At 43.2% G+C, this 14,692-nt stretch overlaps 2 protein-coding genes across 5 annotated transcripts in view; one reads left to right on the top strand and one right to left on the bottom strand.

Moving 5' to 3' along the window:
• Positions 1-7,165, top strand: part of LOC125879723 (ubiquitin carboxyl-terminal hydrolase 22-like) — a 29,753-nt gene extending 22,588 nt beyond the window's left edge. For all 3 annotated transcript variants that reach the window (XM_049561746.1, XM_049561744.1, XM_049561745.1), the window contains 7 exons: positions 265-370; positions 1,523-1,681; positions 2,797-2,923; positions 3,777-3,868; positions 4,351-4,413; positions 4,871-5,020; positions 5,108-7,165. In XM_049561746.1, the coding sequence (XP_049417703.1) occupies positions 265-370; positions 1,523-1,681; positions 2,797-2,923; positions 3,777-3,868; positions 4,351-4,413; positions 4,871-5,020; positions 5,108-5,150 (740 nt within the window). In that variant the 3' untranslated portion in view covers positions 5,151-7,165. The remainder of the gene's footprint in view (positions 1-264; positions 371-1,522; positions 1,682-2,796; positions 2,924-3,776; positions 3,869-4,350; positions 4,414-4,870; positions 5,021-5,107) is intronic.
• A 526-nt stretch (positions 7,166-7,691) lies between these two features.
• LOC125880078 (somatostatin receptor type 2-like) lies at positions 7,692-14,131 on the bottom strand. Of its 2 annotated transcripts, XM_049562327.1 has the most exons (3): positions 14,016-14,129; positions 13,184-13,368; positions 7,692-11,375 (listed from the first exon to the last, which is right to left on the bottom strand). In XM_049562327.1, exon 3 carries the CDS (start codon positions 11,336-11,338, stop codon positions 10,226-10,228), a length of 1,113 nt encoding a protein of 370 aa, XP_049418284.1. In that variant the 5' UTR covers positions 11,339-11,375; positions 13,184-13,368; positions 14,016-14,129; the 3' UTR covers positions 7,692-10,225. The 2 variants fall into 2 exon arrangements, with proteins under 2 accessions (XP_049418284.1, XP_049418286.1); XM_049562329.1 differs by lacking the exon at positions 13,184-13,368 and having other exon boundaries at positions 14,016-14,131.
• Between the last annotated feature and the right edge of the window lie 561 nt (positions 14,132-14,692).

The raw sequence follows: 14,692 nt of genomic DNA, 5'->3' as shown, positions 1-14,692 counted from the left end.
AGCAGTGTGAGGAATGTCAATAGGCCCTGCTGCAGTGCAATGACAGGCTGACTCACCCACAGACCCCGCAGTAAGGCTCGCTTCGATTAGCTAGAACTCAGGGAGTTGTGAAGTGGCGGCGCGGCTCCGCTGCAGGGGATTGGTAAAGTGAGAAAGAGGGCCAGACAGAGTCCTTCAGAAGTGCTAAACAGGTGCTTGTTGGTGTTATCTGTGTGTGTGTGTGTGTGTGTGTATTTACACTTCCTGCTCTTTTGTGGTCCACAGGAGATGACAATGGGAAGAAGGCCAACAATCCAAACCACTGTAACTGCATCATTGACCAAATCTTCACTGGGGGCCTGCAATCAGATGTTACCTGTCAAGTTTGCCAGTAAGTTTGTGTGTCTAGTGTGTGTGTCTGCGACTTAAAAAGGAAATAAAGTTCAACCTGAGATAATGTTGGTTTATTCATCTTGGTGAAACATCGCCCCATCACTTCGTTCCCCACCTCCCTCTTTTCCTACATTTACTCATTCATCCATTTACGCTTGTTGTCCTGTGATTCCGGAGTCGCCTCTCACTTCTGGGCTGATCGGTGTGGACACCACCTGTCCTCCCAGAGTGGGTGAACCACTGGTTATGTCCTTTCCACTGCTCTTATTTAAAAGGCCCGGTCCCTGCAGAGCTGCTGTAAGCGGGGGGGGGGGGTTGTCTAGACAGCAGCACAACCCAAGCGTTGCCTGCCTGCCCCCTAGAGCTGTCCTGTCACATTAACACAAGCACGCTGCACTGAACTGCAAAGCACCTCGCCCAGAGTAGCCTAGCCCAGCTCAGTGCCATGATACCTGCCTCCACAGTGAAGAGAGAGACTGCTGACGCAAGTGATGCTGTCTTAAGTGTTATTCTGCCATATAGTGAACCCCTCTGTAATCACTGAACGACTCTCCCGTTGACTACAGGTTACTTATGGGGAAGGCCAAAAGCAACAGACAAACATCCCCCGAGGCTTTTTCAACAAAAACGGAACCATATTGGTGCCGTATTACTGCAGGGCTGCTCTCTCACCCATCATAAATGTACGCCCACTTGCCTTAATAGCCACCTGCTGGTACCACTGGATGTTACAGCACCATGACTCATCTAATCAACAGTGATAATGTGTGGCAACCCATCCCCTGTGTGTACATATTTGTGTATACTGCGCGCATTGTACACTGAAAGCCTCTATTTTGCCCGAGCTGCAGTCCATCACAGTCACTGGGCTGTAATAATACAAATTCCTTATGTAAAGCCAATTTTCTCTGATGTAACACTTCATTGAATTGCAAATGGGCCCGGAAGAACAGTGCGTATATTATGCACATGCACACACTCAATCTTTCAGCGGGCTTAAACAAAAACATGATCAGAATCTACAGAGGCTGTGTGGATTTAAGAGTTGCCATCTATGTCATCATCCTTTCATCATGACCTGTGATAAATGACACTATTTATTCAGCCTCATAATCAAACTTCCCTCTTTCTTTTCTTTTTTTTTTTCTAGTGGGGTTTCCACGACGATAGATCCATTCTGGGACATCAGTCTGGACCTTCCCGGCTCATCCACGCCTTTCTGGCCCCTCAGCCCTGGTGGGGATGGCAGCACAGTCAACGGAGAGAGCCACCTGTCAGGGTCCACCACTCTCACAGACTGCTTACGCAGGTACAGCTTCAGTCTCGGCTGACAGCGGACAAGTTGTCTTTTTTCTGCCTGCCAGGTTTTCCTTTCTCTTTCTCTCTCTCTCTCTGTTTTTACATCCATCTAAGCTAAACTAAATTCTCAGTTGGCAAAGTTGTAGAATTTTCAATAGTGCTAGATCAAAGGGGCTTCTTTCAAACACAGACGGTCAGACACCTTTGATGTACAGCACTACTACCATTACTACTAGCTGCTGATGCGTAGCAACACTATAAGTATTAAAACTTTGTCAGATTAAAAATGAATCATGCTCACAACATTCAGAAAGGAAAGAAGGTGCTGCAACTTTTCACTTATTTTCCTGCTTCCCCTCTGCCACCCCTCCAAATTCATGTGTATCAATTTTCTCCACTTGAAATAAATTTCATTCACCCCTCCACTTGTACGAGGGGTCACATATTGCGTCTGCTCAGCCACAACAACCCTGTTATCCCCGGATCTCATCTCCCGCCATCAGCAGGTTGGCGGAGCAGGTGTGACTCCTCATATCTCCTCTGCTGCCTCTTCATTCTTGCAATTTCTTTTCCTCCTCTCCTTATCTTATTTCATTCCCTCCCCTCTCCACCTAATTCCTTTTCCCCCGTGCCCTCACTCTCTACCTCGTCTCATCCTCCCCCTCTCTTTCTCTCGCCTCCTCTCCTCCTGACTTTTTTTTTTTTTTTTTTTTTTTTACTGCAGCACCTCACACACCCCTAGCTGCTGCAGCAAGTCTCTTAAAGGTACAGAACTGGTTGGTGCTGTTGCCGTGGTGATAGAGGCGTTGGCATTACCAGCAGGGCTCTGGGCTGGGTGGGCTGACATACAGAGTGGCTGCACCAAAACTCTGCAGGCAAACTCGATGCACATACATCCTCAGAATAACCTCCGCTCTTACGAGCTGTAACACGGTGTTGCGGGGCGCGTTAGGCGTGATCAAAGGGTTTATGTAACACAACCAAATAAAATGCAACCGTAATAGTTTTCTTCCTCTAACTCACAGCTCTCACTTCCTGTCTCTTGTTTGCCCACATGTTCTCCGCTCGCTCACACCCTCTCTTGTTCTCTCTTTTTTTTTTAAATTCCAAACCCTCCCTCTGCAGGTTTACACGGCCTGAGCATCTAGGAAGCAGTGCCAAAATCAAGTGCGGCGGTTGCCATAGTTACCAGGAGTCCACCAAACAGCTGACAATGAAGAAACTCCCCATCGTAGCATGTTTCCATCTCAAAGTGAGTCAGCCAGTGACAACGTGCTGCCAATTATCACTTGTTAGATTACCCGTCACTGTCTGACAATCTGATTATTTAAGGGTACATCCAGCTTTTATTATTCACACGTCTAATTCTGTCATTACTCCAAAACAGCAGCAACAGCAGTGTCTTGTAAATAAGGCTGTGTGATGTGGCTTTAATGATCAGCCAAGTGTAGCTGCTTTATTTCTTTTTATGATTTTATCCTGTTCAGTTTTGATATTTATTTTGCATCCTGACACACTGGAATGTATAAGTATGTTTATTTGCTGTAGTGTATGATGTATTTTGCCCTGTGTGTATGCAGCCTCACATCTGATGGAGGCAAAGTTCAGATTTTGCAGTGACTTAGCTGTCTGGTACATTGTTTATGCGTAGGTGTGTTCATAATTCGATTCTGTTGTTGGTGCATTACCTCCTACTGTGTAGCCCTTTCACACAGTGTCCCAGGACACCTATGACTTTTATGACTTGTACAGTCCACTGCTGTACATGTTTTATTTATCATAACAGTATCGGGGTGGGGATGGGGGGTGTAATGTATTTATGATATTCATAGGAACAGGCTGTAAGAAGACTGTCTAAGATCAGTCCGAGCCTGTTATTATCTTGTTGGGAGAGCGTAAATGTGTGACAGCCAGGGTGGAAAACATGCATTTTCACTTCTCACTAGCCGTGTCGTATTTTGTACGTCGTAATGATGATGCCTGTTATTTCTAAATATATGTTGTCCCCCCCACCCACCCCCACTCCATCTTTCTCTCTTGCCATGTTTCTACCCCCCCTTCCCCCCATCTCTGTTGCCTCATCCTCCCTCGCTGGCCATCTCCAGCGGTTTGAGCACTCTGCGAAACTGCGGAGGAAGATCACTACGTATGTTTCCTTCCCCCTAGAGTTGGACATGACGCCCTTCATGGCATCCAGGTAAGCCTCCGCCTAGCTTCTCTACCCATGTGGCGAATCCTGTCCCTGGCAGTCTTCACATCATGATAGAAATAAACAGATTTTTCCAAACACCCTGGAGCAGCTTATTTAAATGGTGTATTCCATTTTAATGTTTGTACATTTACATACTGTGTGACACACTGAACATACTGTGTACTCACAGTAATTGCACACATCTGCATCTGTGCCAAAAACATCATTATTAAATGCTCCCTATGAATACTTATTGATGTCAGTAAAGCATGCAGTAGCAGTGTTGCCCCACCCCTGGATGTAGCATCCATTCAGCTCTGTTCAGAGACAGAAAGATCATTAGAGGCACCAGCGGGGAAGACGTCTACTTTCATAGATAGGATAATTCTGCCACCTAGAGGACATATGTGCCAGTGTAGCGTGTTTACACACACACACATGCAGCTTTAGAAATGCTTGTTTTGCTAATCTTTTTCCGTCTCCCACAGTAAAGAGAGCAGAATGAACGGGCAGTATCAACAGACAGTTGATGTATTAAACAACGACAATAAGTGAGTACCTTGGAAAACATGTTCTACAGCTGATTTATTAACACTCTGCTGCTTCACAGGGTTACTGACATCATAGTCGAAATTCCTCCTCCAGCACAGCAGTACATGCTAATGACCCGGAGCATCCGGCTGTGACTTCCCCAAATTAAATCAATTTGAAGCCTATTAAAAGCTGCTTAGTTTTCCTCATCCATGACAGTTACAATGGCTTTCATTTTCCACGACATTTACGGGGAATTTACTGTCTTAATACCACTGACAGGTTGCTTGTAGCAGAGAGGAAAGTCAGTATGCAAGGCCTGTAATGCTCAGGAAATACCTGACAGTATGGGGTTTAAGACAAACGAAGGCAGCCATGTGTGTCGAGGATAATGGGGCTTTATGAGATAGTTGTGTTAAAGTGAAGTCAGACGACAGAACAAAGACGAATTCACGCCTGTTTGTCTTTTAATTCCAGGTATTCCTTGTTTGCGGTGGTCAACCACCAAGGCACATTAGAGAGCGGCCACTACACCAGCTTCATCCGCCAGCACAAAGACCAGTGGTTCAAATGCGATGACGCTATAATCACCAAGGCCAGCATTAAGGATGTACTCGATAGTGAAGGGTAAGAATGGAAACAAAACATTAGCAGCACTCCAGAAATGTTACACGGTGTTATATCAGATCTCTTTTTTTTTTTTTGCCCCCTCAGGTATCTCTTATTCTACCATAAACAGTTCCTTGAATACGAGTAGTCTTTGTGACCACTGACCATGAAGAACCACTGCTTCTAACGAGAGAGTCAAGGGACTGGGGACAGGATGAGACACAAACACACAAACCTACCTGAAACTCTTTGACTACCAGTCTGCTCCTTCAGCTCTGGAGGACAAACATACAAAAAAAAGACGTGTGAAATCATGCAACCTTTCAAAATAAAAAAAATAAATAAAAACAAGCACTGAGCTACTTCTTGGCATCTACTTGACGAAACTGAATGAAGAGGAGAGAAAGGAGGAGGAAGAAGTCGGGCGTCGTCAGTTCCAGGCTTGGGCAGAGGGGAAGAAGAGGCCCCACACCCCTCACCCTCTCTCCCTTCTCCTACCTGCTGCAGGGGCAGAGTCTGAGCGTGACTGACCGTCATGTCAATTGGGCACATCTGGATTTTTTTTCTTACAGTATTCTGACCTCCCCCTCCTCCACTCACCCCCTTACACACGCCCTCCATTTCTCTCCCATGGTGCTCTTGTTTCAACTGACCAAGCATTTAACTTGATGGAAGACAGTTTGTTGTCATATGCATACGGGACTGAACGCAAAAAAAACAAACAAAAAACCCAGAAAAAAAGACTAGAATCAACGTATTATGAACTTTGCAAGAACATTTTTAAAGGTATGGTTATGATTCTTATCATTTGTGAATTTAGTTATGAAATACTGTATGAATCTAGTATACATCTATTTTTTAAGAGCAAAACAAAAGAAGAAGAAAACATGGGAGAGCTTAGAGACGCTGCCTTTGCCATTTGCTGGGGAAGTGCTGCCATGGAAACTAAGCAGATTTGGACCTGAGTGTGCTCATGTTCCATTATTTACTGTGTTGATTGTTTTATTTTTAAGTCTGGTTGAGGGCAGGGAATATCTATTTTTTTTAGCAACTCATTGAAATTTTTGTTTACTGTTCTTTTCAATGTCTTTTTTTTTTTTTTTTTTTAATTTTCAGTACAGTCATATGTCCCTCGCTGTCCTGGTACTGGAAATGTTTTTGGACGTATTATACTTTCATTCTTGTGGAATTGTTGGTATAATGATGGTGATGGTTAAATTGGCTCACCCTTTGCTGTTTATGAATTGTATGTTGAATGTGAGCTTTGGGTTTCGTACGGCATTCTGAAGAGAAGACTCAATACATGAACTCCAGATGAGGTCCTATGATATGTGAGAATGCTGTGGTCTCTTGTCATTCAACACCTTGAATGCTCTGTGCAAAGAAAAAAAAAAAAAAGAAGCCCGTTTAACAACACTGCATGCGACTGGGCTTTCATGATCTTATAGTATGTGAAAAATTGCCCTCGGTAACGCCTCAAGGCCTGCTGCCCATCATGATTTTTGTTCTGTAGTCTGGGGACGGGAGGGACGATCATGTGAGATACATAGAGGGTAAAAACACATTGCACGTATATGGGCACTGTGCGACCACAGCCTGGCTCTGAATCCATCAGTGTTAATCTTCTCCATGGCAACTGTGTGGCTGGTGTAGACCGGTGTGGTTCGTGGTGTGTCTTGCCTCTGCAGTGCAGTAAACCCAGTGCTCTATTCAATCAGTATGCTGTCAAGTCAGACTTTAGATAATGCACATACACATCAGGGTGTTGTGGTCTGTTTTGTTTGAATATCACTGATTGTGTATGTATAAAAGAAAAATACAGAATAATGAAAAAAAAAATTCACTCATGTATAAGATGAGGGCCCTAACCTATCACAGTAATTCCACATTTAAAAAAAAAAAAAAAACACCACAACCCCTGGTTGTTTAGCTGCTCTGTAATTGAAAACAAACATGCATATCCTTTGGTCTGCTGCAGAACCTCAGCTAGAGGGCATCGGCGGGTTTTTCCGAAACAGTAAAATTAAAGACTTGTGAAACGGTCGCACTTTGGTTTTGATGTATCATGGAGCAGTTAAGGCCACCCAAGGACATTCAGGGACGCAGCTGAAACGAAAAGGAAGAGGAGAGCTTCATTATACGTTTCAGTGATTAAACTCAGAACAAAACTGGAATGTGTACCTGTCTTTTGTCTCATTTCTTCCATTCATTAGCACTATGTGTGTCCCAGAGTTAAAGTGCTGTACTGTACAGGACACTATGGTAAAGAAAACAGGAATTTAATTTATTTATTAGAGTATTTTATTTTGAAAATCAAGAAATGATGAGCTGAGTATGGTGCAACACTTGCAAACATGCACTCTCACCTTCAGTGTTTGTAGTCTGATAGCAGCTCTATTTATGTGTTTGATTATGGCGCCACTTTGTGGTCAAACCAAGAAGCTCAGAGGAAGTCTGGAAGAAAAAAATTCAAACCTGCAGTCAGCATTGAATACAATGCAGGTATGCAAAAAAAAAAAGCTGTTTTCATATTTCATACTTCATAATAATACGTAGCAATAAAAATAATCATATAATTAAATGTAAATGTACAGGATTTTACAATTTTTATTTAAATACTTGGCATTTTTAGCCTTCTTATCATGAAAATTGCACAAATAATTAAAGGAACACTTGCTTACTATGCTACGTACTTTATTTAGTTTCAACACAACTATACACAATCCATGTTTGCTCCATCAAACTAGGCGTTTCATTATCATTTAACGGAACAGAAACTGGAAGAACATACATTCATTTAAACTTTCTACAGAAACAGTAAAACCTGGAACAACTGTGGTGAGATTTTCCAAAGCTCATGAGACATTCGAGCAACAAAATGAGGCTCATCGTAGAAATAAAACACTAAACTGAAACCAATGCTGTAGAAAATCTGCAGTATAGTCTACGAAATGCAGATATTCAAAAAAAAAAAAAAAAAAAAAAAAAGCTGAACCCATAAGCATAGCTGTAAGAAAAGTCTGCCAGAATCATAATTACTACAACATCTCTGCAACAGCTGGATGATTTACTACAACACAAAGTGTTCAGTTTTTATTTCTATACACTTTAATCAGGTTTTATGGAACTAAGATGTTTGGTTTCACAGCTGCCTTTTTTTCTCAGCCATCTGAGCAATGTCAACATTCATAATTCATGTCCAGAGACATCTTTCTCTATTATTATTATTATGCTAATTAGTGTAACCATGGGACTAACACTCTTGGTCACTGTTGCTATGGAAATATACGACACTAGAGGTGTGTCATGTCTTTCAGTGGTAATAAGATGTTACAGACCTGCAGACAAATTCTGCATTACTGCAGAGAGTGAGAGAGATTGGATATGGAATTTGATTAGTCATGGCTCGGGGCTCACAACGTGTGTGTGTGTGTGTGTGCGCCTCTGTGTGACATGTGAAGATGAAAACCTGCTTTGAGTTGTATGTATGTGTTGTATATATATTTTTATCATACACATTTTACCTAACCTTTTTGCTGGAGACTGGCCGCCTGGTGAGTTTAGATCAATGCAACACACACACACACACGCTTAGGATTCTTTGCACATTAATCATAATCTGTCGCTGGCTTTGGTGTGTATGAAGGAATCTGCACATGTAGCGTAAAGGTTTAACAACTTAAATATAAAGTAATCTGACTACAGCAACAGACAGGGAGTCACAGGATGAAGTGTGGCACTCCTGGAGCAGCACAGTGATGACGATAAAGGAACACCAGAGCCTCTCGAGGAATAAGTGTTCTAGCCCTTCACAAATTCACGTCACTCGGACACCCCGAGACAGAAACAGAGGATGGGTGTTTAGGAGTAACTTGCAACGGCTGGCAGCACGGCAGCTCGTATTTGCGAAGTCAAAGAAAATAGAGAAACAGAGAAGACAACACAATAAAACAACTTGAAATTAAACACCAGTATGTTATAAATCCAGTTTAAATCCCAGTGACCCATCCACTTTTACTGGGGAGTAGAATAACCCTTTGCAAAATCTAATCTGAGCAGGTTTCATGCTCTCAGATGACATCAAAAACATGAAGCAGAGCCACTACTCAATATTCATATTGAATAATTTAGAATCATGCAGTCTGGCATTTTTGACAAAAGCAGCCACTGTAACATCTGCAAACAATGACAGCAACACTATAACATGATATATATAAATAATAATAAATGAGCCATGACACAGAACGGCTCAGTCCGGTAGAAACAGGCATACAGTGGCATTACTTTACATAATACTATACAACATTGTCGTCTATACATCTTAGCAGCACTTTGGTTAGAGACTGGCGTTGGTATATTGAGCCAGGACCATTAATATAATATAAATTATGCATGTATACAGAAGCAGCAAGTGACACAGGACGGAATATTTGCCTGCAGACTGAACACTGTTATTCACATTTGCACTTGATACATTTCTGCACAAGTAAAATTGGTCCCACGTATTATAAAACACAAGAATCAATGGCACTGACATTCATTATGCTCCGCGTCTGAAAAATATACTTATTCACAAGTCAGATTTAGAGTTTCAAAACTGACACTGAATATAAAATCATCTGTCTTTTCAGTCTCTGCACATATTCTGTTATTTACAGTCAGACGGGACAAAATTCCAGGAGTGATAGGGTTGCCGGGTTTAATAACAGCATGTCGTGGTATGTATTTTACAGCATATGAGCACACTGTTATGTAATTGTACACAATACAGCACTGTGGAAACTTGGCACAGACCCTCCTCTGTAAACTCTCTGTATATAATCCTGGGTCTCCAGGGAAAATTCATGCCACCCAGGGGAGCATTTGCAAGTGGGTGTTAGCGTCCATTCTACCTCGCCCCAGAGTCAATACACACTAAGAACAAACAGTCAGATTTTATTGTCATTTACACCACAGAGCAAATCTTTGTGTGAACTTCTAATTGTGTTATAATGGATTTGTTTACAGCCAGGGAAATCCAATGTGTCACACTGCAGTTCGACATTCTGCTGGTGCTTAGTCCTCCTTAGCAACGGACAAGTTCCTCTGTGAACACCTTGTTTAATATTTAATAATGTCCTCTCCTACCCTCTGATGTGACCTTAGAGATGTTGTGTTATTTGTTTCAGATATATGGCTGTCTGAATGAGTGTGTGTGTGTATCTGAGTCAGGTCGTCTTCCTCTCAGATGCTGGTCTGCAGGTCCCCATTCAGCAGGGTGCTCTGGGTCTCCGTGGGATCGTTCACCATGCGAGACTTATCCTGCCGGCTATCGCTGCGATCGACCTCATCCAGCCCACCCACCTTCTTAAGACACAGAACATTCTGGAAACTCTTCTTGAAGTTCTCCGACAGGAAGGCGTAGAGGATGGGGTTGGCGCAGCTGTTGGCGTATCCCAGAACCACCACAAAAGCAAAGGTGCTCCTCAGGATGGGAGTGGTGCTGATGGTTCCCGTCACCGAGGTGACGTTGAAGACGTAGAAAGGCAGCCAGCAGAAGACGAACACCGCCACCACGATGGACACCATCCGAGTCACCTTCCTCTCTGAGCGCTTCCTCTTGGAGGAGCCCACACGGATGCCTGAGGACTTCACCTTAAAGATGATGAACAAGTAGCAAAGGCAGATGACCATGAGGGGCAGGAAGAAGCCCAGGATGAAGGTGTAGAACATAAACGCTGTGTAGTAGGCCTCTTGAGGCTCAGGCCACACGATGGTGCAGAAGCAGCCGTCGTGCTTTGTGATGACTCCGCTGTAGATAACGATGGGCAGGTTAACCATCAGCGACACCCCCCACACTGCCAAGTTGATCGTCTTGGCCATGCGTGGTTTGCGCCACTTTGTGGACTTAATGGGATGCACCACAGCCAGGTAGCGGTCAATGCTCATGACCATCAGGCAGAAGATGGATGTGAACTGGTTCAGGGAATCGACGGTCATCACTACCCTGCAGAGCACGGGGCCGAACGGCCAGTGGACCAGCGCCAGCTGGATGGCGATGAACGGCAGGCCCAGCATGAAGAGCACATCAGCCACTGCTAGATTGAGGATGTAGATGTTGGTAACTGTCTTCATCTTGGCGTAGCGCAGGATGACGTAGATGACGAGGGCATTTCCGCAGAGCCCCACGGTGCAAACCAGAAAGTACATGCAGGTGATGACCACCGTGCTGGTTTTGTTGAAGCTGTGGTACGTGTGGTTCCCATGGAAGTCGGACTCATTGCCCTGCATGAAGCTGTCATACATGAGGTGCTCTGACAGGTTCGGAGGGGACGATGGGAAGATCCAGGAGTCCATGTTACCTCACTGTCTCGCAAGGATTATGGCATCACACCTGCACACATAAAGACTTATCTCAGTCACAGTGTAAAACACTTTACCTTTTTATTATGAATGATTTTGCCTTACAATCCTGACAGTCATGGTCAAGGTGATAGAGAATACCACAATCATTTCACCTGATGTGGATTTTGATATTGATTTTATGCTTTCCAGAAGAGATCCATAGTCATCATCTTTACCACATACTGAACGTGATCACTCTCCCTCTCCCTCTGTGGAGCCAAAGTAAGGAGCAGCTATGACTGTGAGTGATCTCTGTGACTTCATAAATCCATATTTTCAGTCAGAATAAAATGTTTTTTTGATGTTACAGTGCGTTTACTTGTGCCCTTTTTGAAAATACAAATGTCCACTCTCATGGACAGCAGAGCCTAAGGGGATTTTATAGATTCAGTATCTGAATCCCTCTTGGGAACAGACCTGATTGATAGCATGTGTAAAGAAGAGCAGCTCAGGATGTTTGGCAGTGCTTTTTACCTGAGGCCAGACATTTCCTGTGTGTTTATTCGGTCAGGCACTGCTACCCAGGGAAATCACTCTGCATACCCTGCAGTCATAAGCTCTCCCTGGGGAAATGCGTGCCCTTCACATGTTGCTTAATGATCAGCTACGGCAGGGGGTTACACTGAAATCTTTGCTGACACTTTTTTTTTGTTGTTATTTATTAGGGGGTGGGCATGGATGTAAATTAATCCCATCCTGAGTAATTGAATGAGGGGAATCACAGTACTGCCAATTGCCTCGCTGCAGTCTGATTGAAGTGCTTGTCACTGCCAATGCACAGGAGGCAAACATGGTCTGACAACTTAGTTTGGTGCCAATAACATAAGAGGTTTCATGATGCCAGTTCATCATTTTCACCATGGCAGCAGAACAGGGTGGACACTGCACAGAGTCTTGGTTCTGGCGAACAGGTGACTTTCTGCAGAATTTCAGCAAAGGGGATGCTTGAGCTCAGTGAGCCTGGTTGTGTTTAAAAATGTGTGTTGTCTGAGTCAGGTGGATGGACATGTAACAGCCGGAAACTATATTTTGTTTGTGCTGCATAAGATAAAAAGCATATGACAGTTAATCAAACAGAAGCAACACCACAGAGCACCAAAATAAAATATGCTGCCCCCTTGAAGCATTATAGCTCTGTTGCTGAGGCCATAATCTATCACAAATCACTGATCACTGTTGGTATGACTGATATTTTGTCACCTGTATGAAATATCATTTTGTGAACTGAGGTACTGTTCATGCTGTGCAACAGGTATTCTTTCCATAAAAACCTGCCCACAGCCAAAAGAGAGACAAAAACGTGGTTTGCCATCAGAACAACTGGTGAAATAAAAATGCAATCAAGTGTCTGCTCTCAGTTCTCAGTTATTTCATGTGGTGTTTTTCTTCTTCACTGCTCATGATTAATTCTGGTCTGACCTTTGCTTTTAGTGGCTAACAGGTAGAATATAAGAAGATGAATATTCAGCTTAATGTATGATTACATGCTCATAGTTAATCATGCAAATCCAGCTTATGGAAAATACTAGCTCTGCACAGACCCAGCTGAGGGTTTGTGGCACCAGACCTCGTTTATTTGAAGTCACATGTGAGAAAAGCAGCATTTTACCACATAAATTACAGTTAAATGACAGTACAATTGCATGCTGGGACACAATGAGACACTGCAGCAAATACTGGAGTGAGTTTTGGAGTGAGATTTGCATTCAACTTAATTTGAATGCAATAATCAAATTAAACTGATATTGTAATATTTTGCACGTGTATTTATCTCTAACAATTCAAGTATCATCTTACCTGCAACTGGATTTAATCTCACTATCCACAAAATGCGCCACTTCTGTGCGGACCAAAGTATTTCAGCGTCTAAGGCAGATTCATCTTCTTCATCTCCAAATATTCCTCAAGTTTGCCTCACTGGCATCGAAGTGGCAAAGCTCTCTGCGATGTGAATTTTCATTGCAATAATCCCATAATATTGCCTGCATCACACACGAGGAGAAAAGGGACAAAAAAAGGGTCGGACAGGTAAATAAAATACAAACGTGCTCTACACACAAAGCTCCGATGCGCTCGCGTTGTGATGCGCGCTGTGACTGCCTTCAGCCGGAGAGCGCAGATATGTTAAAGGACGCGCACGAGAAGCGCCGAGGAGGTGCTGAAGAGACTCACCTCTGAACGAGAGGCTGTCTCCTGTGATACAAACACACTGAGTCCTGCATACAGGTGGAGCTACGTGAAATGGAGCATTTATCTGAATGGCATCTTGATGAAATTCATTGATGCATACTGATAAGTTAATTAAATGGTCACCAGAATTTAGAGAGATGCCAATTCAATTTGACAAAACAACAGAGTAGGTCCTTCAGGGTGTGTTGGCCAGGATCAAAAGGCTTAATATAACTTTTCTATCCAATAATTCAGCCAAATGCTTGTTCGGTGCTTTGGCAAAATTCTGACTTGTGTTTCACAAGAAAGTCAGCAGTAATGGTCGAATAAAATTGACAGTGTTATGCTCTCAAGAGTTATTTTCCCTTCTACCAAATGGGCTCTCCAAACTGTAGGCTATCAAGCTTGGAAGTTATGACCCAAAGAAACACCATTTTTACGCACGCCTCCGGGTACATACCAAATGAGATGAGATTCCAATATTGACCCTGCAGTTATCAGCCTTCTATATGTGGTACTCTTTGATCCAGAACATCTATAATATGCCACTGGTGTCCAGAAGCTATACATCTTGAGTTCAGCTCCCAGCCATCAGAGGCAGCACTGAGCGCAAAGCAGCACCCAAATTACGCACCGCTACACCGGATCAAGTTTGTAAATGTTTGTCTCGTCACTAAGAAAAAACAAGTTAGAATAAAATAACTTAAAATAAGTTATCTATGGAAGGACAGTCGCAGTTTGCTCTCTCCACATTAGCTGCACCTAACCAACCAGGCCTTGGATTTTTCTCCAAATTGGTTATGATAGCGAGTGACAAACCCAAACCCAGTCTACAAACATCCCTTCTGCAGCGTGTGGGTGATGATACAGAGGCCATGTCTGTGTTTTGCAACACTTCAGCCCTTCACCCTGCTGCTTTGAGTCCAATCTGCTGTACAGGTAAAGTAAATTTAATCATCCTTCCAACTGGTATAGCTGTATTAAGGTTGTTGATACTGTTATGCAAACACAATCTGGGTGAAACAGTTCTGACAGTAAGGAACAAATTGTGATGTAGCTTGTTGTTTCTCTCTATAGGGACTGTCATGTTGTGTTGCACAATGTGCCATTTGCTGTGAGTGAATGTGAGTGTGTATG

This window comes from Epinephelus fuscoguttatus, linkage group LG19 (genome assembly GCF_011397635.1).
Source record: "Epinephelus fuscoguttatus linkage group LG19, E.fuscoguttatus.final_Chr_v1".
NCBI lineage: Eukaryota > Metazoa > Chordata > Actinopteri > Perciformes > Serranidae > Epinephelus > Epinephelus fuscoguttatus.
Note: the sequence above shows the minus strand (reverse complement) of the source record. Positions and strands in the feature narration are given on the sequence as shown.

Bases quoted from the DNA above. Each gene is read 5' to 3' on its own strand.
- LOC125880078 (XM_049562329.1), bottom strand. From the start codon at position 11,338: ATGGACTCCTGGATCTTCCCATCGTCCCCTCCGAACCTGTCAGAGCAC.